This window comes from Nilaparvata lugens, chromosome 14 (genome assembly GCF_014356525.2).
Source record: "Nilaparvata lugens isolate BPH chromosome 14, ASM1435652v1, whole genome shotgun sequence".
In the NCBI taxonomy this organism is placed as follows: Eukaryota; Metazoa; Arthropoda; class Insecta; order Hemiptera; family Delphacidae; genus Nilaparvata; species Nilaparvata lugens.
This window is the reverse complement of record NC_052517.1, coordinates 7,413,511-7,436,902: the sequence shown is the minus strand read 5'-3', so window position 1 is coordinate 7,436,902 and position 23,392 is coordinate 7,413,511. Positions and strand designations below refer to the sequence as shown.

The 23,392-nt window shown below is 34.0% G+C and overlaps 1 protein-coding gene across 1 annotated transcript; it reads left to right on the top strand.

The window, feature by feature from the left end:
- Positions 1–205: 205 nt before the first annotated feature.
- Positions 206–21,756, top strand: LOC111043475 (transformer-2 protein homolog beta). The gene is made up of 7 exons (XM_039441158.1): positions 206–238; positions 315–368; positions 1,851–1,955; positions 7,223–7,422; positions 8,719–8,757; positions 13,907–14,043; positions 18,259–21,756. The coding sequence occupies exons 1-7, from the start codon at positions 206–208 to the stop codon at positions 18,267–18,269; spliced, it is 579 nt and encodes a 192-aa protein (XP_039297092.1). The 3' UTR covers positions 18,270–21,756.
- The last annotated feature ends 1,636 nt before the right edge of the window (positions 21,757–23,392 follow it).

Genomic DNA, 23,392 nt, shown 5'->3' with positions numbered 1-23,392 from the left:
AGTTTCAATCAGGTACTTGTGGATGAGAATACTGCGTGAGGTCTACTGTTCACAGAACTACTAGTTATAGTATAGTTTAATCTTATGGATTATTGTCTTAGAATCTATTCCTATTACATTGATCGAATATGAATTCATTTCTATGTTGATGCACAGAAATAGACCGAAAGAAATAGAAAACATACCTTTCAACACTGTAGAACAAATGTGGCTTCCCAGAACCTTCCACTGCAAAAATGTACCTGATTACATAAAGTTGTCCTGTGAAGATGAATTTTGATTGTTAATTAAACAGTTACTCTTGCTCCAAATAGGTTCCAGGATACAAAGGATACAATCATTATCAAGATAACAATCATCAATCAAATGTAAGATCAATCATAAAAAATATATTAATTAAAAATCTATTGTTTTTGTATGGTATCTTGCTTGAAATTTCATTATCAATATATTACAGTACGCGTCCCGATGCAACACGGTTCTTTTGAGAAGATACAAAAAAACATCTGTTCCCTATCGGATACATTGAAGCTCCTTGTGTATCTTTTCGGTTGCAACACGTTGTTTTTCAGAAGATACCAAAGAGCATCTGCTAGCTGCTTATGGAATGATACATTGAAGCTCCTTGTGTATCTTTTCTGTTGCAACACATTGTTTTTCAGAAGATACCAAAGAGCATCTGTTGCTTATGGAAAGATACATTTTCAAAAATGTTGGATGTTTTTGAACACTACCCGTTCAAAAACATCTAACATTTTTGAAAATGAAATTTTTTCCTTGACTAAATAAAACATTCCTAAATAGTTCAAAGTAGCTGAAACTTTACACTATTTTCCCTTTATTACGTTCCTTGCCCTATTACCATAGGTAAGGAAAGTATTGCTTTCCGAAAAAAATTGTTGTCAAAGACAGGGTTTTCGCGATTTTCTCGAAAACGGCTCCAACGATTTTGCCACGAGTCCCATATCTGTAAAAATTTCAGGAGTTCGTTCAGTCCCATCTATGCAAAATTGATTTTAGTTTCCCAATTATCAGGCTTCAGATAAGATTCGAACAAAAAATTTCAAGTGGAAAAGATTGAGCATGAAAATCTCTACAATTAATGTTCAGTAACATTTTCACCTAACATTGAAAATAAGCTCGAAATTCGAGAAAATGCGATTATTCAATTGCAAACTGTTGATTCTATTAAAAAATCATTCACTATGAAGAGATAGCAGACCTTGTGTGTCTCCAGCGTTATTGAACTGTCACCAGCTGGCTCAGATCTTTGACTTGAGATGCGCGTTTACACTAGCGTCAGGGGATCAATTTTCATAACGGCAAGGAAAGTTGTGTGAGTGCGCCACACCAGATTTTTATTTTCTGTTCAATTTTCTAGTTTTTCGAAATTCAATTAAAACGTGGACTGCGACTGCGCCCCGTTTCGGAAAGCCGATTTTCTGACTACAGCTGTTTAAAGTCTAGAACTTGGCTTAATCCCGAGCTCGGAAACCGGCTCTTAGTGTCTTGAAAATGGTGTCAATATTGACATTTCAAGATTATTTTACTTATTTGACTTTCAAGATTGAAAGACTTCTTTCACTTTTACAATAGTAATTTTATGAAATTATGTTGTAATAGTGAAAGAATCAAATCAAGTTTATTCACTCAAAATTCATACAAAAGTTCTTTATAAAGTTCAGTAATTGATTTTCAATAACAAAAAGGAAATATAAATAAATAAATCTTAATAATAAATCAAATGAAGTTTATTCACTCAAAATTCATACAAAAGTTCTTCATAAAGTTTAGTAATTGATTTTAAATAACAAAAAGGAAACCTAAATAAATAAATCTTATTTCCACAGGATAATCCTTTACCAGGTCGATGTCTGGGAGTTTTTGGACTGAATATTTACACGACCGAAAACCAGGTGCTCAACATATTCTCGAAATACGGCCCCGTCGATAAGGTATGTATTGGAAATATACTATTTTTCACGGAGTGATCCGTGGTCTAGTGGATAGAGTGCTTGTTTAGCAACCTAGAGATCCCCGGTTCAAACCCGCTCGCAGCCAAAAGTTTTTGAACAGGTCACTCCCGTGTTACCTGATGGAAACGTTAAACTGTCGGTTCCGGCTGAAGTATGACAGTCTTAGTGCCGTTTACACAGTATCAGTTTGAACTAAATTTCATTTTAAACTAGATTAAATCCATATCAAGTCTCGTTTATTATAATGTCGCTCATTTTTAGTTTAAGCCACCAGCTGATTAAATTCAGTTTTAGGCTAGGGCCACACGAGCGCACAAAGTGAGACCGTTGCAACTTACCTTCTGACGTCCGTTGTAGAAATACATAAATTGTCTAAATTGGGATTTGCATGTGAATAAAGTAAAAGGGTACCTCTTATACTTGGTTAGGACTTTCCATCAACTGCGTCAATTCTTCCCTGTAAATATTCTTCGTGTAATGTATTTCTCTTTTTTCAATAGTAGGCTGGAATACGGAATCTACCTTCATGTCTCATTTTAAAAATCTTATAGTCCTACAAAAATCAATTGTTCGAATAATGTTTGGAGCTAATAGACGAACGCATACTTTCCCAATATTCAAGTTTTTTGGAACTCTACCTTTCAGATACATGTATGTACTGAAAGTTTTATCTTTGTTTTATAAAATGAGTGGGGATAGGAATCAAATGGGGAATCTTGAACAAAATCAGCAGATAACTAGGCAAACTACAAGGATGCTAATCAGACTCCCCAAACCAAACAGCACTACCTTCCAGAGATGCTTTTTATTCCTTGGACCTAAATTCTTCAATATTCTCCCAGATGAGATTAGAAAGCTACAGAATCTCAAGAAATTCCTAAAACAAACGAAGAGTTGGCTATGGCTTCATTCACCATTAGAAGTGGAAGACTTATTCAAAGTAGTAAGCTGAGAAACACATGGTGCTAATATCTAATCCATTATTGAATATGAATTTCAGTGTAGTATGGCCTTTTTACTGTAGTTACTTCTGTATCCTTTAAAGTTTAACCTTTGCTTTGAGCTTTGATCTGCAAATATTGTTTTATTTATCACTGTTATGTCTCATCTTTTATTTTTCATTTTTCCCCTCTCTTGTCATGAATTATGTTGAAAAAAATTATACTGGTGATTCTTCCTCCCATTTTTTCGCAGTTTGAACTAAATTTCATTATATAAGTATATTTAAAGGGAGGAAATGCTACAATCAATCAATAAAATTACTTGATTATGGCGATTGAATGTGTGTGTGTTTGTGTGTGTGTGTGTGTGTAGGCTTTTTTCTCCTCCTATATCCGATTAAACCTCAACTCCTGCTCACGGACAAGTGCTTCATGAAGCACTTTGTGAGCAGTTATTGTTCACATTAATATTATATTATATATTATTATATTATATACTATTACTTACAATCTATTATTAAATTCCAGATGGATTATTGTTGTATTTGTCAAGCTAGACTCTATTTGGTTTCTGTATATGTATTTATGAGTGTGAATAAATTTGAATTTGAAAAAACATAGAAGTGAATTGGTAACTACACACGAGGTACGTGCATACCAAGTAACGGAAGTCGTAACGGACGGTGATTTTTGAACTGCGCAGAAATGCTACAACGCACGTCGAGACATGCAAAAGTTATTGCTTCGTCTGGTTCAATTTCGTAAAGCCAACTGACGTTGACGCACCACACTCAACGCTCGTGTGGTGTCATTGGCGACGACCGCAAATAGTTATTTGTGCAACTAGTGCGCAAAGTGACAGTTTGCTGCATCGAAAAAAACGTTTACGCCCGAGCCGTAGGCGAGGGCGGAATGGTTTCTTGAGTGCAGCAGAGGAACTTTGCGCACGTATTTCACATTAAGTTTTTCCTACAGTTACCATTGAATATGAAACGTGAATATATTGAATATGAACGTTTTGACGTGTCATATACTGCGGGATCGTTGCTCCCTTAATGCAGTTTAATAATTATGACGAACAAGAAAAGTAAGTAAGTAAGTAAGTGAAAAGTGGGTAATTATGGGTAAAATTGCCTGAAATGCATCAAATGTTTTTCTGTGTAATTTTATTTATTACTAATAAAAACCTTAATTTATTGTCAAATTGAATAATAATGTAGTAGTGTTTGAATGGCGGGGCGGCTGTGTGCTGAATGTTGTCCACTACTTCAAGATTCTTATAACGTGCACCACAGTCACAGTTACCAACTTAATTTTGATTTTGCTGCACTGGTGCTCCATATAACCTACTAACTATTTTGCGTTGCCATATTGCAAATCTGGAGTGCAGGAAAAATTTTTCCCGCACTAGAGCGAAAAAGTGATTCTTTGCGTTCTGTAATCAGTGCAGCAATGGCCACTTTTCAACGTAACTGTAGGAAAAAGTTATTGCTTCGTCTGGTTCAATTGCGTAAAGCCAACTGACGTTGACGCACCACACTCAACGCTCGTGTGGTGTCATTGGCGACGACCGCAAAAAGTAAGTTGCAACGGACGCACTATGTGCGCTCGTGTGGCCCTAGCCTAAGCTTTGACTGTGCAATCGACACTTAAGCTGCGTACACATATACGCGCTTCCAACCCGCACCGAGCACGCTCCGCCCTCGTACCGCCCTCGTTCCTCCATCGAGTCACAGTCGCTCCGCCCACGCACCCATCATGAACGCCCACGCAACCGAACGTCACTCCAGCAGAGCGATTGATGATCGACCGGCGAGCAACAGTGGTTCGACCGGGGAACGCGAGAAGATCTAACATCTTCCGTAACGTTCATGATGGGTGCGTGGGCGGAGCGACTGTGGTTCGATGGTGGTACGAGGGAGGAGCGTGCTCGGTGCGGGTTGGAAGCGCGAATATGTGTATGCAGCTTAAGCATTCCTAACCGGCAATTAGGAGGTACTGGGTTCGATTCCCGCCCTGACAAATAATTTTTGAATAGTAGCGCTCATCGAATTTCCATCTAGCTGTTTACACTGTTGTCAATATTTGCAGTAGCAGAAGTATTCGGGGTGAATTACAGCATTTAATTTGGATTTTATTTATTTATTTATTCATTCATAAATGGAGAGAACGGGGGTCACCCCAAATCTGTCTCCTTTACATAGTTGTACAATACAATATTGAGATTAAAAGAAAATGAAAAAATAGTTAAAATATTATTGATAATAATAAGAAAAATATGAATAGGAAAATTAATGTATAAGAAAAAGAAGAAAATGACAAAAAAATACAATGAGTACAAAACTTGTAATCTAGTTGAAAAAGAGAAAAAAAACTAGATAATGCAAAATTGAAAAAAACAACGATTGAATCAAAATATGATCAGAACTTCTTATATAAATAATAACAAAATACCGTACCTCTCGCCCCAAACCATGTGCACAGCCCACCCATGCATCCAAAAGATATTGTTGACATCCACCTAAACCATACTAGCGTATTAAATTTTGCGGAATCTAGCACGAGAAAACCAGAAGACATCTAGTTGCCCCGTTAAATTATTGTAAATTCTCTGCATTCTATTCAGGGGAGAGTGATAGTTTCTTAGAGTTCGTTTAATAATGATAATGTATTGTTTCAATGAGTCTTAATTTTTGTGTAATTTTATTTATTACTAATAAAACCTTAATTTATTGTCAAATTGAATAATAATGTAGTAGTGTTTGAATGGCGGGGCGGCTGTGTGCTGAATGTTGTCCACTACTTCAAGATTCTTATAACGTGCACCACAGTCACAGTTACCAACTTAATTTTGATTTTGCTGCACTGGTGCTCCATATAACCTACTAACTATTTTGCGTTGCCATATTGCAAATCTGGAGTGCAGGAAAAATTTTTCCCGCACTAGAGCGAAAAAGTGATTCTTTGCGTTCTGTAATCAGTGCAGCAATGGCCACTTTTCAACGTAACTGTAGGAAAAAGTTATTGCTTCGTCTGGTTCAATTGCGTAAAGCCAACTGACGTTGACGCACCACACTCAACGCTCGTGTGGTGTCATTGGCGACGACCGCAAAAAGTAAGTTGCAACGGACGCACTATGTGCGCTCGTGTGGCCCTAGCCTAAGCTTTGACTGTGCAATCGACACTTAAGCTGCGTACACATATACGCGCTTCCAACCCGCACCGAGCACGCTCCGCCCTCGTACCGCCCTCGTTCCTCCATCGAGTCACAGTCGCTCCGCCCACGCACCCATCATGAACGCCCACGCAACCGAACGTCACTCCAGCAGAGCGATTGATGATCGACCGGCGAGCAACAGTGGTTCGACCGGGGAACGCGAGAAGATCTAACATCTTCCGTAACGTTCATGATGGGTGCGTGGGCGGAGCGACTGTGGTTCGATGGTGGTACGAGGGAGGAGCGTGCTCGGTGCGGGTTGGAAGCGCGAATATGTGTATGCAGCTTAAGCATTCCTAACCGGCAATTAGGAGGTACTGGGTTCGATTCCCGCCCTGACAAATAATTTTTGAATAGTAGCGCTCATCGAATTTCCATCTAGCTGTTTACACTGTTGTCAATATTTGCAGTAGCAGAAGTATTCGGGGTGAATTACAGCATTAATTTGGATTTTATTTATTTATTTATTCATTCATAATGGAGAGAACGGGGTCACCCCAATCTGTCTCCTTTACATAGTTGTACAATACAATATTGAGATTAAAAGAAAATGAAAAAATAGTTAAAATATTATTGATAATAATAAGAAAAATATGAATAGGAAAATTAATGTATAAGAAAAAGAAGAAAATGACAAAAAAATACAATGAGTACAAAACTTGTAATCTAGTTGAAAAAGAGAAAAAAAACTAGATAAATGCAAAATTGAAAAAAACAACGATTGAATCAAAATATGATCAGAACTTCTTATATAAATAATAACAAAATACCGTACCTCTCGCCCCAAACCATGTGCACAGCCACACCCATGCATCCAAAAGATATTGTTGACATCCACCTAAACCATACTAGCGTATTAAATTTTGCGGAATCTAGCACGAGAAAACCAGAAGACATCTAGTTGCCCCGTTAAATTATTGTAAATTCTCTGCATTCTATTCAGGGGAGAGTGATAGTTTCTTAGAGTTCGTTTAATAATGATAATGTATTGTTTCAATGAGTCTTAATTTTTGTCTCATTTTATTGAGTCTTAATTTTTGTCTCATTTTATTGAGTCTAATTTTTGTTTCATTCTGTTCTGATTTCAGGTGCAGATAGTGATTGACGCGAAATCGGGCCGTTCGCGGGGCTTCTGCTTTGTGTACTTTAAGAAGGTGGACGATGCCAAAGTGGCCAAAGAGCAGTGCTCGGGTCTCGAGTTGGATGGCCGACGCATCAGGGTCGACTACTCGACGACAACCCGTGCCCATACACCTACGCCCGGCATCTACATGGGCAAACCCACCTAGTCAGTTCAATGCCCACACTTTCAATGCCGCTTCTTCTTGTTCTTCTTCTTCTCCTTTTTTCTTCCTAGGCCCAAATTCACCAAAAACGAAAACTAGGTTTGAGCGGCAGTTTGTTCTAAGTCAAATTATTTTGAATTATTGGTTTTGTAATATTATTTTTTTTTTCATTTAGAATCAACTGACGCTCAATCCAAGTTTTCGTTTTGGTAAATTCGGTCCTTTTTCTTTTTCTTCTTCTTCTTCTCATTTCTCTTCTTCTTTTGCTGCTTCTTCTTTTGATGCTACTGCTTCATCTTCTTGTTCTTTTCATTTTTCACCTTCTTTTGCTGCTAACTCTTGTCCTTTTTTCTTCTTATTCTTCTTCTTTACCACTTCTTTTTTTTTCTTCTTCTACTACTACTTATTTCTTCTTCTACTACTACTTATTTCTTCTTCTTCTTCTTCTTCTTCTTCTTCTACTACTACTTATTTCTTCTTCTTCTTCTTCTACTACTACTTATTTCTTCTTCTTCTTCTTCTTCTTCTTCTTCTTCTTCTTCTTCTTCTTCTTCTTCTTCTACTACTACTTATTTCTTCTTCTTCTCATTCTTCTTCTTCTTCTACTCGTTTTTCTTCTAGTTTTGCTGCTTCTTCTTCTTCTTGTTCTTTATTTTTCACCTTCTTTTGCTGCTAACTCTTCTCCTTTTTTCTTCTTATTCTTCTTCTTCTACCACTTCTTTTTTCTTCTCCTTCTTCTACTACTTATTTCTTCTTCTTCTACTCGTTTTTCTTCTTGTTCTTCTGCTAACTCTTCTCTTTTTTCTTATTCTTCTTCTACCTCTTCTTTTTTCTTCTTCTTCTCCTACTACTTATTTCTTCTTCTTCTCATTATTCTTCTTTTTCTACTCGTTTTTCTTCTTTTGCTGCTGCTTCTACTTCTTCCTTCTCTTGTTCTTCTTGTTTTTCTTGTTCTTTTCATTTTTCTTCTTCTTTTCCTGCTGCTTCTTCTTTTTCTTCTATTTCTTTTGCTTCTTCTTCCTTTTCTTTTTCTTCTACTTTTTCTACTTCTTCCACTTTTTATTCTTTTTCTTCTTCTTCATCGTTATCATCTTCTTCTTCTTCTAAAATTTAGTTGATTATTTTAAACAAGTAAGCTATCAACAGTTAATTCCCATCTCTCTCCACTGTCATTATCATGTGGATCTCTTTTCATTTACTATTATGAATAATTACCATAATATCAAATTCACAACTACACAGAAAAATCTGGAAAATGTTTTCGAATGGTTAAAAATTGTTTGTTTCTGTGTTTTCAGTATGGAGGAGAGAAGCTATAGAGGAAATAGAGACTATAAGTAAGTTGAAAACAATAAATAATCCAAATAGTATTAAGTTGGTAACAACAATGGTTGAGTTCAAAGCCACTGATCAATTTAATCGGTTTTTTTACGTTCAGTAAAAAACCTGATCACAGATTAGTGATCACAGATGAACCACAGAATGGAAAGTCGGCTAGTATCCTGACGCCATAATCCGTCATCTTGAAAGAAAGTGTAGCATTGCAATACAGCAGTAGTTTTAATTTCTTACAAGATGATGCAGTCATGTGTCGTGGTCTTGGTGCACTCAAATCTTGGTTAGATTGATACCTTCCATTTTGTGTGTATTCTGTGGCTGAACGGTTACTCATGAGTTATGACTGACAGATGTTTCCCCTGTTGATCATATTTTGTAAACAAAACTAGAACTTTTCATTGTAATCAATTAAAATGGAAAACCATCAGGTGATTGGAGTAGTTTTAAATGCTTTGTAAAATATTTTAAATGTTATTGAATTTATGTAATCATGCATTTCTCTGCTCCCAAATATGGAGTCCATTATTTGTAAACAACCTCGTATTTAACCATGTCTGTTTACGTTCAGCTACTCTATTTACGTTCTTTCCCATCGGTGGAAAAGTACGATCAACTGATCAGTGAACGAACCGAATATGACGTTTTTTTTCTTATCAGTAAGACGAAAGACCTTGTAGAGGTATAAACGCACAATACCTATGCCTTCTCTTGAAATTAAAGGTTCCATTGAGGTATTTTAGCGCGAGATATTATATGATATATATTTTTTTGTAATATTTTAGATCACAAAAATCTTCAAGATCTTTAGTATTTAATATTCTTCCAGGCTGTCCCCTTAATGGCCGATTTCAATTCCAAATAATCTAGCGCTGCATGTGAGTCTATGCATCGTTCAACGATAAAACAGTACTTCGTTCAGAGCCACGTTTACTCACCGGTCTCATCGTTCACTCACCGATCAGTGGCTTTGAACTCAACCATTATTTTGAAAATAATTATTATTAAACGAAAATCCAAATTGAATGCTGTAAACCTCGAAGACTTCTGCTACTGCAAATATTGACAACGGGGTAAACAGCTATTACCCTTATTATTTATTTTTCCTACAGTTACGTTGAAAAGTGGCCATTGCTGCACTGATTACAGAACGCAAAGAATCACTTTTCCGCTCTAGTGCGGGAAAAATTTTTCTGCACTCCAGATTTGCAACATGGCAACGCAAAATACTTAGTAGGTTATATGGAGCAACAGTGCAGCAAAATCAAAATGAAGTTGGTAACAGTGACTGCTGTGGCTGCTATAGTGAGCAGAGGTGCAACCAAGCACAACGCGCTAATTATTATTCATTATATATTATAACCAAGGACAACATTTTTATTCAATTTGACAATAAATTAAGGTTTTTATCAATAATAAAATTAGACCGAAAAACATTTGATGGATTTCAGGCAATTTTACCCAAAATTATCCACTTTTCATATTTAATGCTAACTGTAGGAAAAATTAAATGTGAAATACGTGCGCAAAGTTCCTCTGCTGCACTCAACAAACCATTCCGCCCTCGCCTACGGCTCGGGCGTAAACGTTTCTTTCGGTGCAGCAAACTGTCACTTTGCGCACTAGTTGCACAAATAACTATAGCGTATGGCAGATACACAACAAATATATAGCTCATGAGTCTCAAATGCCTAGATATACACTGTATATTCATCCAAATTCTTTGAGATGTTGTGTAGTTTTCGGTGAGGAGATCATAAGTTTGTCTGACGCCATAATTTGCTAGTCCATTTAGCGTTACCCAATGTGCACCATGGAGGCGAACTAGCATTACACATATTTAAGTTGAAAATCCGATTGCTGGAACAATTTTGAGGTTAAAACTCATTTTAACCTGTCAGCTATTACCCTGTTGTAGCAGAAGTCTTCTGGGTGAATTACAGCATTTAATTGGGATTTTCGTTCAATAATAATTATTAATTCATTAGCATTTGAATAAATGCAATTTCATAGTAATTTCCATCTGAACAATACTTTGATGTATTTTGTCTCTTGATTAGAATAAATCAGTTTGATCAACAAAGTATTTAAGATATGGAAATGTATGATAAAGTGCCGATTGCACAATATCAGTTTAAACTAAATTCAATTTAGATCTGGATTAAATCCATATCTCAAGTTTCGTTCGTTATGAGTGGCTCATTTCTAATTACAGCCACCAGCTGATTAATTTTTACCAATTTTATTATAAAAAACTTTAATCCTATATCAGTGAATGAAGTTTGTAAATAGTACAGTAACTATATTACTTACAGTAACTTATTAACTTATTGGATAATATAGTTACTGTAGTAAATAGTAATTATAACACACAATAAGCAACGAATTACTTATACCCCAACAAATATAATTTATAGTGGGGTGTATATTTATTCATTGAAGTTATCATTTATTCATTGTTGAAACACCGCCGATTTATGTAGTTACATTAAAATACTATATTATAAATATACTAATGTTGCATTCAATCTTCATTGTAATTAATAATAAGTTTTCGTAATATGTGAAATTTGTTGCATAATTAGCTGCTATACTGTAATTTATTGTAAATTCGTGTATAAACCAGAATGTATTGTGACTTACTTGAATAAATAATTCTATTCTATTCAGTTCAAGCTTTGACTGTGCAAACGGCTCAATCATAAAATCAGCGCTATCTCTTTCACGCTTCGCTCTGTTGCCAGATCGTCTTTTAACAATGTAGAATTAATAATTAACTAACAAAATATTTCATCTTAATAATTATGAAAATTCATTGTGAAATTGTTGAAAAATATAAATTATTGCTTAATAAGATATGATTGATTATTTAAAACGAGAATGAACAGTTAATATTACATCAATAAACCTGTATTAGCTACCATCTATACAAGGCATTGACAAGACAGAGGATCGGCAATGTTGATGTCCTATCTTTCTCCACTGCCATTGTAACTTGGAACCTTACTGTAGGCTGTTTTAGTGCCGGTTTTTCACAAAAGCCGGTTCAATTTTAACTGTGATTATTTCTACGAGAACCAATCAGAAATGCAGTCTTTACAAAAAAGCCTTCTCTGATTGGTTCTCGTGGAATTAATCACGATTAAAATTTAACCGGCTTTTGTACAAACGTGCCTTAGTGTCGATTTCTCATACAATAATAATAATATTGAAAACATTTTTTTCTGCCAATAAAAATTTTCATTTTTTCATATTCGTATGGCTTTTATTGGTGATGAGCTCTTGACGAAAGGTCCACCTCGCCTGAATATATCATTTAAGCCGTCAATGGGCCTTACCTCTGTCATAATTCAGCTGGGACCGACAATTTAACGTGCCCATCAGATAACATGAGAGTGACCTGTTCAAAAACGTTTGACTGTGAGTGGATATGAAACGGGGATCTCTAGGCTGCTATGCAAGCACTCTATCCAGTATAGTGATGTCCACGTTATAATGGCAGTGGAAAAAGATAGGATAACAACGTTGAATGGAAAAGACTAAGAAATTGTCAAAAAACCACTGATTTATTGATAATTAGAAAGACCGGTTTCGGTTATTACACCATTGTCAATCTCTGATAAACGTTTATCGTTTATCTGATAAACGTTTAACTCTGAGTCTATCAGAGATTGACAATGGTGTAATAACCGAAACCGGTCTTTCTAATTATCAATAAATCAGTGGTTTTTTGACAATTTCTCAGTATTTTTCATTCAATATGAATAATTACCACAATATCAACTTCTCAACTACACAAAAAGATAACATCGTTGCCGAACCTCTGTCTTATCAATGCCTTCTATGGAGGGGTAACTGGTACAGGTTTATTGATGATATTAACTGTCATTCTCGTTTAAAATAATGAATTATATTTTATTAAGCAAGAAACTATATTTTTCAACAATTTCATAATGAATATTCATAATTAAGATGAAATATTTTGTTAGTTTATTATTAATTCTATATTGTTAAAAGACGATCTGGCAACAAAGCGAAGCATGAAAGAGATAGCGCTATCCGCTTTGTTGAATGATAGACAAGGATAGCAATACCATCGCCAATCAAACACTGCCATTATAACGTGGACCTCACTATAGAACAAGAACAACCACAACATGATACATTATCACAATACATGATACAGTATCATCTCAACTTGATACACAACACCATAAATTGATGCAAAACAGGATAGAGCTATCTGCTTTGTGGAATGATAGACGAGGATAGCAACACCAATGTTAATCAAATACTGCCATTATAACGTGGACCTCACTATAGACCACTGATCACTCAGTGATTTCTCATATGATTGGTTTGTATAATTTAATAATTGAATATCGGGGCACCGAGCTTCGCTCATTATTTTTATTTATTGATAAACAGAACACAATTCTCTGAAATGATCGTGTTTATATTTTACAGCTGGCTATACGTCAGATTATGAATTTCGGGGATGCGATATTTTGATTTTCCACAGAATCACTCGCTCACTTTTTACTATCCACAGACGACGAAAGTCTCAGCTGTTTCAGCCAAGGATGAATTATCCTTTTAATGTCGTTCAGCGAGTTTTCCCAAGGATTAGAACTAGTGCAATCGAATTTTTATATCATAAACTTGCTATGTTCTAAATTTCGTGAAAATCTTTAGAGCCGTTTTCGAGATCCGTTGAACATAGATAACCAGATATAAATATACATAAATTGCTCGCTTAATATGATAGGATTATCTTTATGATAATAATTATTTATTTATTAGATAGAGCGAACAATACAATAGTCGGAAAAGAAAAAACAGGCTATTGCCCAAAACTTCTTCAATTTCCTGATTTTGTCACAAATCGTAGGTTATGTTACTTCAATTTCACCACCAAATCTTCAATCTGAAACCATGAATCAGAATAAAACAAAGAATTTCAAATTTAGATAGATTGATAATGAAACTTCCGTTAGAACAAAAACCAAACTTCAAATATTCACAAAATATAGAATAAAATCACTTAAATTTTGAGCTCGAAAATATCACTTTCACCATAGCTACAACAGCTGTGAACATTGAATATTGAATTTTATGATCAAAAAATTAATTATCATTGTCTTTTTTCAGTGACGATTACTATGGAGGGGGTAGGGGAGGCGGCTACCGTAACAGTTACAGGAGCAGTTACCGACGTTCACCCTCTCCCTACGGTAGACGAGGTAATCGCTACTTCAGGTCTCGATCAAGGTCATATTCGCCGCCCAGTGAGTATTTTTATTCAAATTATTTTAGTTTCTTCAAGTGTTTGGCATTACGTCATACATATCATAAATATGTATGAATGTTTATGATAATATTGAGTACTAGCATAGAGAAACAATAGAGTAAGTAGATATCCTATGGTATAGGGCGTTTATGTCGCAACTTTTACTGTTATCTCAAGCCGATTACTGTCAATTTTTACTGTTTTGTTGGGGTGAGAGTGTATGATTTTATTTATTTATTTATTCTTTTTACAATGGAGCACAGATCAGGCGAGAAAAACTAAGAATACCTTGTACTATTTCTCTCCCAAATTTAGGTAACATTAAAAGTCCAAAATGAGGTTATGTCTTCTAGATTTCCACAAAATTTTCAGTCCAAAAATATTCATACAAACCATTCTTTTGAATTTAGATGTTCCAAATACCAAAATAATAATAATAAACACTCAGTTATTTTTAAAATAGAGAATAATCACTTATTAGAGAAATTTTTAAACACGAACCAAAAAAAAACAAACTTAGGCTATTCCTAAAAGTACTACTACTTTGAATCCAGCAAGCCAAATCAAACGATATTATTTATATTATCTAATCACTCTCATTATCCACTTTTCTCATCCCATTTATACTTTTACACTTTCAAGACTTCTTATTTTATCGTTTCACATCTAAATTTCTATCTCTTCATATTGCCGTTTTTTATGAACGGCACAATATGATAGACTACCAGCGTCATAAAGCTTCACAAGCCGATCACTCTCGATTATTGTCGATTTTTACTGTTTTGACCAGGTAAGAGTGTATGAATATGAGAGACTACCAGCGTCACATAGCTTCACAGGAAAGAACTATGTGGACTATCAGCTTGAGATAACAGTAAAAGTTGCGACATAAACGCCCTTTACATATAAGCCGTGCTTTGCAAGGGTCTAATTAAAATCTTGACAAACTGAAAACTTGAATAATTTAAAATAGGCTAGTCCTATAACCATCCTCGGTAAGTTGAAAATCAATTTGCAAAATTTCAAGTTAATCAGTTGAGTAGTTGAGACGTGATGATGCGTCATTTGTGAATTTCCTATCCCGTTCGTTATAAGCAGAGTCTCTCCTTCATTACATTACTAGCAGGGCACCCGTGCTTCGCTTCGGAAATTGAAAGATAAGATTATTTTTTAAGATGCTTTTTAATCTAAATTTTACCAACATTGTTATAATCGTTTTTGAGATTAGGCCACAACTTGGCATGTAAACTATTGAGTCAAATCATTCGATTAATCATTGATGTGTTGGAAGTGCTCTGTAGAATAGTAGTCCGATTGCAGCGAATTTTGTAGAATATTGGGGAAAGGAACAACAGCTATTTGGCCGTTTTAATAAATGACCCCTTTCTTCCGCCCAAGTTGAATTTTGGCCGAATTTCCTCATTTTTTGCAAATAGATTCCACAACGGACACTTCTGAAGTTTTGAAAATACCCTCCATATATCATACTGAATTATTATAATTTCATCGAAATTGTTGAAGCAGCTATCGCGATCGGATATACAGACAAAATTAAATTAGTCTTGATAGAATAGGATCACTTGATAGAAGCAAGTCCCGTCATAAAAGTTTGTTTTATGAAAAATAAAATCTTTCTCCCAGGAATAGCTCTGATTGAAGCAGCAGTGCCCAATCAATTTGTTCTCGATAAATGCATTTTGATTCGTTCTTCAACTTAGTGCCAACCTAATGAAGTCATCTCAACTTAATGCCAACCTGTCAAAATTATTAATTAAGTTGCCAGTTAACAACTGTTTCGACGAGGTACTCTCTCTAGATTATAGATCTATAATAACATATGATATGGACATTTCTATTATAATAAGGAGATTGGGAGAAAAAGAATATACATGCTAAAAGACGAACTTTAAACCCTTAAAAACCACCCTTAGAGTTGAAATATCGCCAAAAGATTTCTTAGTGAGCACCTAGGACGTTTAAGGAAGCTATATTCCAAGTTTTGTTGCAATCCATTCAGTAGTTTTCCAGAAATCGTGATCAGTGAGTCAGTGAGATAAGAATTTTATAAGTATAGATTCATGAAGTTTGAACACTAATTCTAAAAAATCTAGAAGGAAAATTGAAATTTGGGCTTCCAGGTGCACAAGATTGATATTTTTAGAATCTATGTTCAAAATTTGGAGATCTAAATCATTCCCGTTTTTCCGGTATGCAATCCACAAGTTGACATGTTTTGATGCGAACACACGAACAAACACAACCATACTCTCTCTTATTATAAATAGAAGATAGACTAGCAGGTGACCCATACTTTGCACTGGAGAAAATTTGGTGTTGTAAAATGCAATCCCCATATGTCCAAGAAACATAAAAAAATGAAGAATTAAGTTAGTTATTATTTTGTTTAAAATTATGTGAATAATCTTAATAAGAGTTGAAAATTACCAGCAAAAAAATGTGATACTTGTACTATCAAACGCGCTTGCTACCAACTAAGCTACGGAGTCACTTGGAAAAAGCTTTGTTTGGTTGGGCTTTTGTATTTTTTAGTTACGTAAACATTGAATCACAATTGTAATAGATTTGTTTTAATTAATACAATTAATTGATTAAAAAGCAATAAAAATAAGTCTATGTCTATCCTTGGTAAATTCAAAATCATTATGCAAAATTTCAAGTTTCAGATGAGTAGTTTAGACGTAATGATGCGTCATTCGTGTATCCCGTTTAAGTCGATTCTCTCCTTTATTATATTCTAGACTAGATTAGATATAGATTAAGTATGTTTTAAGTATTAGTATACAAACATAAGTTAATCAGAACTCTGGTTGAAGACCAGAATTCTGTTGTCTTATGTTACAATCCCTTTCAATGACAGCTCTATAGTGAGCTGGCAACGTTGTGGAGGATAGAAAAGGATAGCAACACTAATGTTGATCAAATACTGTCATTATAACGTGGACCGCACAAAAATTAGACACATACTCTAGAGCTAGACAGTCGGGAGAGGAAAATGAATTATTCATTTATTGTATAATATACTAGCAGGTTATACATAGTCCGCAAGGGTTTAAAAAATTAAAAACTTGACGTCCTGAAATCTAGAAGAATTTAAAATAGGCCTTTAACCATCCTCGGTAAATTGAAAATCAATTTGCAAAATTTCAAGTTAATCAGTTGAGTAGTTGAGATGTGATGTCGCGTCATTCGTGAATTTCCTATCCCCTACATGTTTAAGACGATTCTTTCCTTTATTATAGTATAGATGATAGATAGATGGATGATTTATCAGTATCTTTGAATGAGAATAACTTTTGTTCTTTTTGTTTTTATATTGATTTTTTTTTAATATTACATATTTAACTTTATTCACATCATTCGTGAATTTCCTATCCCCTACATGTTTAAGACGATTCTTTCCTCTATTAAATTATAGACTAGCCGTCAGGTTCGCTTCGCTCGCCATATCCGTCTAGCCAGGGAGCTCTGCCCCCTGGACCCCCAACTGGATCGGCCAAAAATGAGATCAGTGGGCTCGCTTCGCTCGCCTGCATTTTTCATTTGAGCATGCTTCATTCCATCAGAAAGTCAAAGTACTGAGGAAACTCAGAAAAGCTGAGAAAAACGCTGATTTTGGGCGTATCTTTGATGAAATATTAAAGTCACCTCATCACAAAATTTTTAGAGCCTAGCTAAACCTCTGTACCAAATTTGAACATTTTCTGTCTATCACTTGATGAAAGAATTGAGAAAACGCAAAAAACCGCTAATTTTAGGCGTATCTTTGACGTTATTCCTTCTAACACAACATTATTACACCCTAGCTGAGCTTCTGTTCTAAATTTGAACAATTTCTGTTCATTTGTTTTTGGGCGTATCTTTGACGTTATTACAAATTCCTTCTAACACAACATTATTACACCCTAGCTGAGCTTCTGTACTTGATTTGAACAAATTCTGTTCATTTGTTCTCGATAAAGCTGAGAAAAGGCTGGAAAAACGCATATTTTGGGCGTATCTTTGGAAATTTTTCCAAATCTGTTCTTAGTGCGCCTCTACTGAACATACCTACCAAATTTGAACGTTTTTGGTCCGGTAGATTTTTAGTTCTGCGAGTGAGTGAGTCAGCCAGTGAGTGAGTGCCTTTTCGCTTTTATATGTTATATAGATAGTTACATTTATTGTATTGTGATATTGTTATTTTTAATTGTAGGACGCTACTAAACCGTGACTGACGGCTCTGGTGACAGATTGTGACTCCCCAACATTCAGTGTTCCAACAGCTGGAAGGGATGAGAGGCTCCCTAACCTTTCATGACGATACCTCTGCAAGAGACAACCCAGCCAAAAATGTACGGGAATTTTGCTTCATTCTATTTACTAGCGTTACAATCTTGATCATACCAATATCAACTATTATTATTTATAGCTACCGTTTTTGAACTGTTCTAATTCTCTAGCTATTTGAAATTTTCCAATTCATTAGCTTTTTGAACTGTCCCAACCTGTTTTTTAGGTTATGTTCCCAATACATTAGCTATTTGAACTGTTCTAACCTGTTTTGTAGGTTATGTTCCTGATTCATTCTCGTGTTCCAGTGTTATTGTTTTTGTTCCTCTGTTCTATTCTCCTAATAATTAAGTTTGTTCATTGAGTCTTCAATATGCAAGCTTGAATTTGTCCAATTCAATTTCAGCAGATAACATTACCACGGTAATATTTGAAAAGTTTTAGTGATATCATAATATTCATGAAAAATCCTAGTGATATCGTGATATTGATACAAAACTCCAGTGATTTTATAATATTTGTGCAAAACTCTTAATGATTTCATAATATTCTTGCAAAATTCTAGTAATATTGCTGCAAAATGTAAATTATATTTTTAGGTTATAGTGTTCCTCTGTTTGGCTTCATAATATGTTTTCATTCATCTATTATTATTCATTTATTCAAACATTACAATGTTGGAGCAAACCCAAAAGTTACTCCCTGTTTGTCTAAAAATTTACGAATTGTATTGAGGGTTCGTTCTCAATCTCATCGTCATATAACAATATTCAAAACAGTTCAAAATTCTTCAAATAATAATTTCATCAACAGTTGACAGTCGAGATAGGGATTATCGACTAATATCAAAACCTCTCAACCAAAATATTCTTCTAATTTTGATGTTATGGTTCCCAGCTATTTTTAAAATTTACCAATATTTTTTGAGGTTATGGTTCTCAATTTCACCTTAATTTTTTACCTTACCACCAAAGTATTCTATAAAGATTAATAGGAATTTATTGTGGTTTTAAAATTCCTATTATTCTCCAAATATAATTTAATAGGTGGTGGATATGGTCCCCTTATCTCTTTGATACATGGCCACCAAAATATTATTAAGAAGTTTTGCAATAATTATCAAAATATCATATAATTGATAAAGTGAAGTTCACAATATTTCATTTATACATAACCCTACCACTAAAGTATTTTGTAAATTTTAATAATTTAAAAATAATTTTGAAAATGTCGAGATTATGATTCTAAATTTCAGCACACTTTACCTCACCACTAAAATATTTTTTTTCAAATCTTGTTAATTAAATAATTTGAGGTTAGGTCTATATTGTACAAAATTTGGTCCCAAAATGGGATGAATATTGAGGTAAATAATTTGAGGTTAGGTCTATATTGTCCAAATTTGATCCCAAAATGTGATGAATATTGAGGTTGTGCTTCTAAATTTTCCAGCATTACATAACTCTGTCACCGGAATATTTTGCAAATCTCAATGTATTTAGATTGTATTGTTCCCAAATGTCAATCATATTTTTAGGCTACAGTTTTGTTTTTTAAATGTCAAATAATATTTATAGGTTACAGTTTTGTTCAGTTTGTTTTAAAAATGTCAAATGATAATATTATAGGTTAGGATTTTGAATTTTCGTGAAAAATTTTTAGTTGTATGTTGTACATAGTATAGTGAATCTGGTTTGGTTACAATTTACAGGATTTGATTACTAGAACTATATCCCATAATAACGAAAATTTCTCATGTAAATAGTTAGGTTACCAAGAAGAAAGTCCCTTTGATTTTAATTTTGAGAGAATTGAATTTAGTTGACCAAGGGGTCCCAATATTTTGCCGATGAACCAGTTTGCCAAAAAGCTACTTGCCCGAATTGGTTAGGCTTTTCGTTAAACTGGATTTTCGGCCAAATTTTTGGTCCTGTCATCAATATGAAAGATAATTACTAGGAAGTTGATAAACACTATTGTCCTTGGATTACTGTAAAATTGGGATAGTATTTTAGTATTAAACACCATGATAGATAACTAGAATTTGTGGAGAAAATTTTAATGTACATAACTGGAAAACGTTGATAGATTCAAAAACTACGAGAATATGTATTTTTCTGATGTTTACATACTTTAATTGATGTTCAAATTAGTTTAGGTCATTTGTTAGGTTAGTTGGAATTGAAATCCACCCTTTGCAGAATTAAATTCTATCTTACATAATTTGACATAACCTTGAAAACATTTTGTAAATAATCTGTGCAAACGCGAAATTTGCATAGATATTTGTAGGGTGTCTTAAAAATTAGCCGTTATGTTCTTGGTCGTTTTTAACTAGTTTATCGACACTAAGTGGGCTAAAACCATCCCTGCAAAATTTGGCATTTTAGGTTAGGTGAGGGTTTATGTATACCTTTTATAAAAGAATGGTGAAGATTCTTATAAAATTGGTTAATACTCTTCTCAAATTTTTACTAATATTTCTTATAAATTAACTAAATTTTATAGTTAGCATTCCTAACTTTAAATTAGTTTGCTCTGATTCATTAATCTTTGACCCCAACTAAAATTTTGAGTTCCCTGTAACTTTTAAACAATAACATATCAAATAAAAATCCATTTATTGTTTATTAAACATCTCTTTGGACCGTTTTCCGTAAATTTTATCAATATTTCTACAACCTTATTAAATTTTGAGGTTAGTCTCTCAACCTAACCTAACAGTATATTCCCAATATCCTCATTTTCCAATATTTTATTAAATTCCTAGTGTCTTTGCTAAATTTCTTCACACTGATTTTAGCACAAAACTGTTGAAATACAATTAAATTGGCCTTAATCGATTAGTTTTTCACATTTCAAATAATTTTACCTAAATTTTAAAGATTTGAAAAAATATTACAGCCTCCTATTGAAACATGGTTTATTTTCTTCTCGGTATAACTTTGATTATTATTTTAAATTAATAATGTATTCGACCTAACCTAACATGTAAGTCCAAACAATACTACAATGGAATACATTACACCACTTTTATTAAACGTAACAAAAATTGATTTAGATTTCCGAATCAACTGCAAATGCTAAATCTATTTTGAATTACATAATCTATTGAATCAAACATAGGTACTCTTCCACTATTGTAACAAGTTAAATCCACATTTTATATAGTTTTCGAATCCTTTCTTAGAACACATTACAATGTCCAGTATAAATAAATTTTAAATATTTATTTATTCATTCATGATTCGACTATAGTTTAGTGTTTTTTCCTGTGTCTGTGTGTCCCCCCTAATTTATTATTGTTTCATATTGATTTCATAGTTTTGTTTATAAATTTTTAGTTCAATTTTGCAATAAGTTGTTTAAATTTGATGTGTACAGTACGAAAATTTGAAATAAAATACGAGTTTTTATAAAATATTCTGAAATTTTATTTTGGTATTAGTTTGGTCTTATTTGTTACATATCTTATTTTCCTTCATCAGGTTGTAATTTTGTTTTAATTTAGTTTCAATTTGGGGTATTGTGGTATTGGTATGTAGTGGGTAAGTTAGAACAAATTCAAACTTCAAGATTTATCTCTCATTATAGAATAAAAATGAACATTTTTGAATTTTTGAGAGATTCTCAACAAATTGTGGATTTCTATAAAAAACTTGTCAAATTTTATACCTAATCTTCAAATTGAATGCTTTATGAAATTAATTTGCCTTGATGTATGGTTTTACTTTCCATTTGATTCTATATTTTTTCTCCAAAGTTCAAATTGTGCAGAAGCATTTCAAAATTCAACTCTTCACGTAGGCCTATTATTTTTGAAGTTTGTATTTTTTCTAATATGGTTAAATTCTAAATGTGTTCCTTTCAAGTATATTTTTATTCTTAGTTTAATTCGAATGCTTTGCTGTATTTTAATGTCCATCAACTAACGATTTAATGGAAATTTGGATTCTCGTTTAATAATAATTATTAATTCATAAGCGTTTGAATAATTGCAATATCTCAGTCATGTTCATCTGTTAAATGTATCTAGTTTATATGAATGTTAATCAGTGTGCATCTAACCCTAGATTTTAAAAGGATTGTCTGTTTTTGCTTAAATTTTGCACTATTGATCCTAATAGTTGTTTTTTGTTCTATAAGGAAAATGAAGAATAGATTAAGAAGTAGAAGAGGATAAAGGAAATAAGAAGAGGATTTAGGCAGAGAGAGAGAGAAAAGAAATTTAGAAGGAGCGGGCTAGAAATGCGTGAAAATTACTTTCGCAGATTTTAATTATGAAGATACGGAAGGAGTTGCGTATCGTTTGTGAAGATACGGAAGGAGTTGCGTATCGTTTGAGAAGATACACAGGACATGGGAAGATGGCGAGCGGAAAGAAGAGAGAAGAAAAATAATATTTATTATTTTCTGTTTTTCTTTCGTCAGAAATTCTTATTTCTCTCCCTCCATCTTTCCAAATTCCTTCTCCTTTCTTCGATATTTTTCTTCCATTTTCAACGAAATATTTTAAGTTAGTAGGCCATGTTAACTCAGCATTTGAACCATGATTTATAAAATTTTATAAAACTTCAAAATTTAATGTTAAGGACCGGTTCCCGAGTTAGGGATTTGGCTAAGTTCTGGACTTTGAACAGCTGGAGTCAGAAAATTGGATTTCCAAAACGGGGCGTAGTCACAGTCCACGTTCAAATCAAACTTTGAAAAACTAGAATATTGAACACGAAATAAAATGAATAGAAATAGTGTAAAGCTCAGCTATTTTGATTTATTTAGGAATGTTTCATTTCGTCAAGGAAAAATGTTTTCAATTTATTATAGAAACTAGGCGTCAGGCTCGCTTTGCTCGCCATATCCGTCTAGCCAGGGAGCTCCGCCCCCTGGACCCCCGACTGGATCGTCCAAGAATGAGATCAGCAGGCTCGCTTCGCTCGCCTGCATTTTTCATTTGAGGATTTTTATCATATGTTAGGACAATAAAGTCGGGGGTCCAGACTAAACGGATATGGCGAGCGAAGCGAGCCTGACGGCTAGTAATATAATACTCCCAGGAT

Excerpts from the sequence above, each read along its gene's own strand:
- LOC111043475 (XM_039441158.1), top strand. The coding sequence starts at position 206 with ATGTGGCTTCCCAGAACCTTCCACTGCAAAAAT. Across the intron at positions 1,956-7,222 it reads AATACGGCCCCGTCGATAAG|GTGCAGATAGTGATTGACGC; the intron begins GTATGTATTGGA and ends TTCTGATTTCAG. Across the intron at positions 7,423-8,718 it reads TACATGGGCAAACCCACCTA|TATGGAGGAGAGAAGCTATA; the intron begins GTCAGTTCAATG and ends CTGTGTTTTCAG.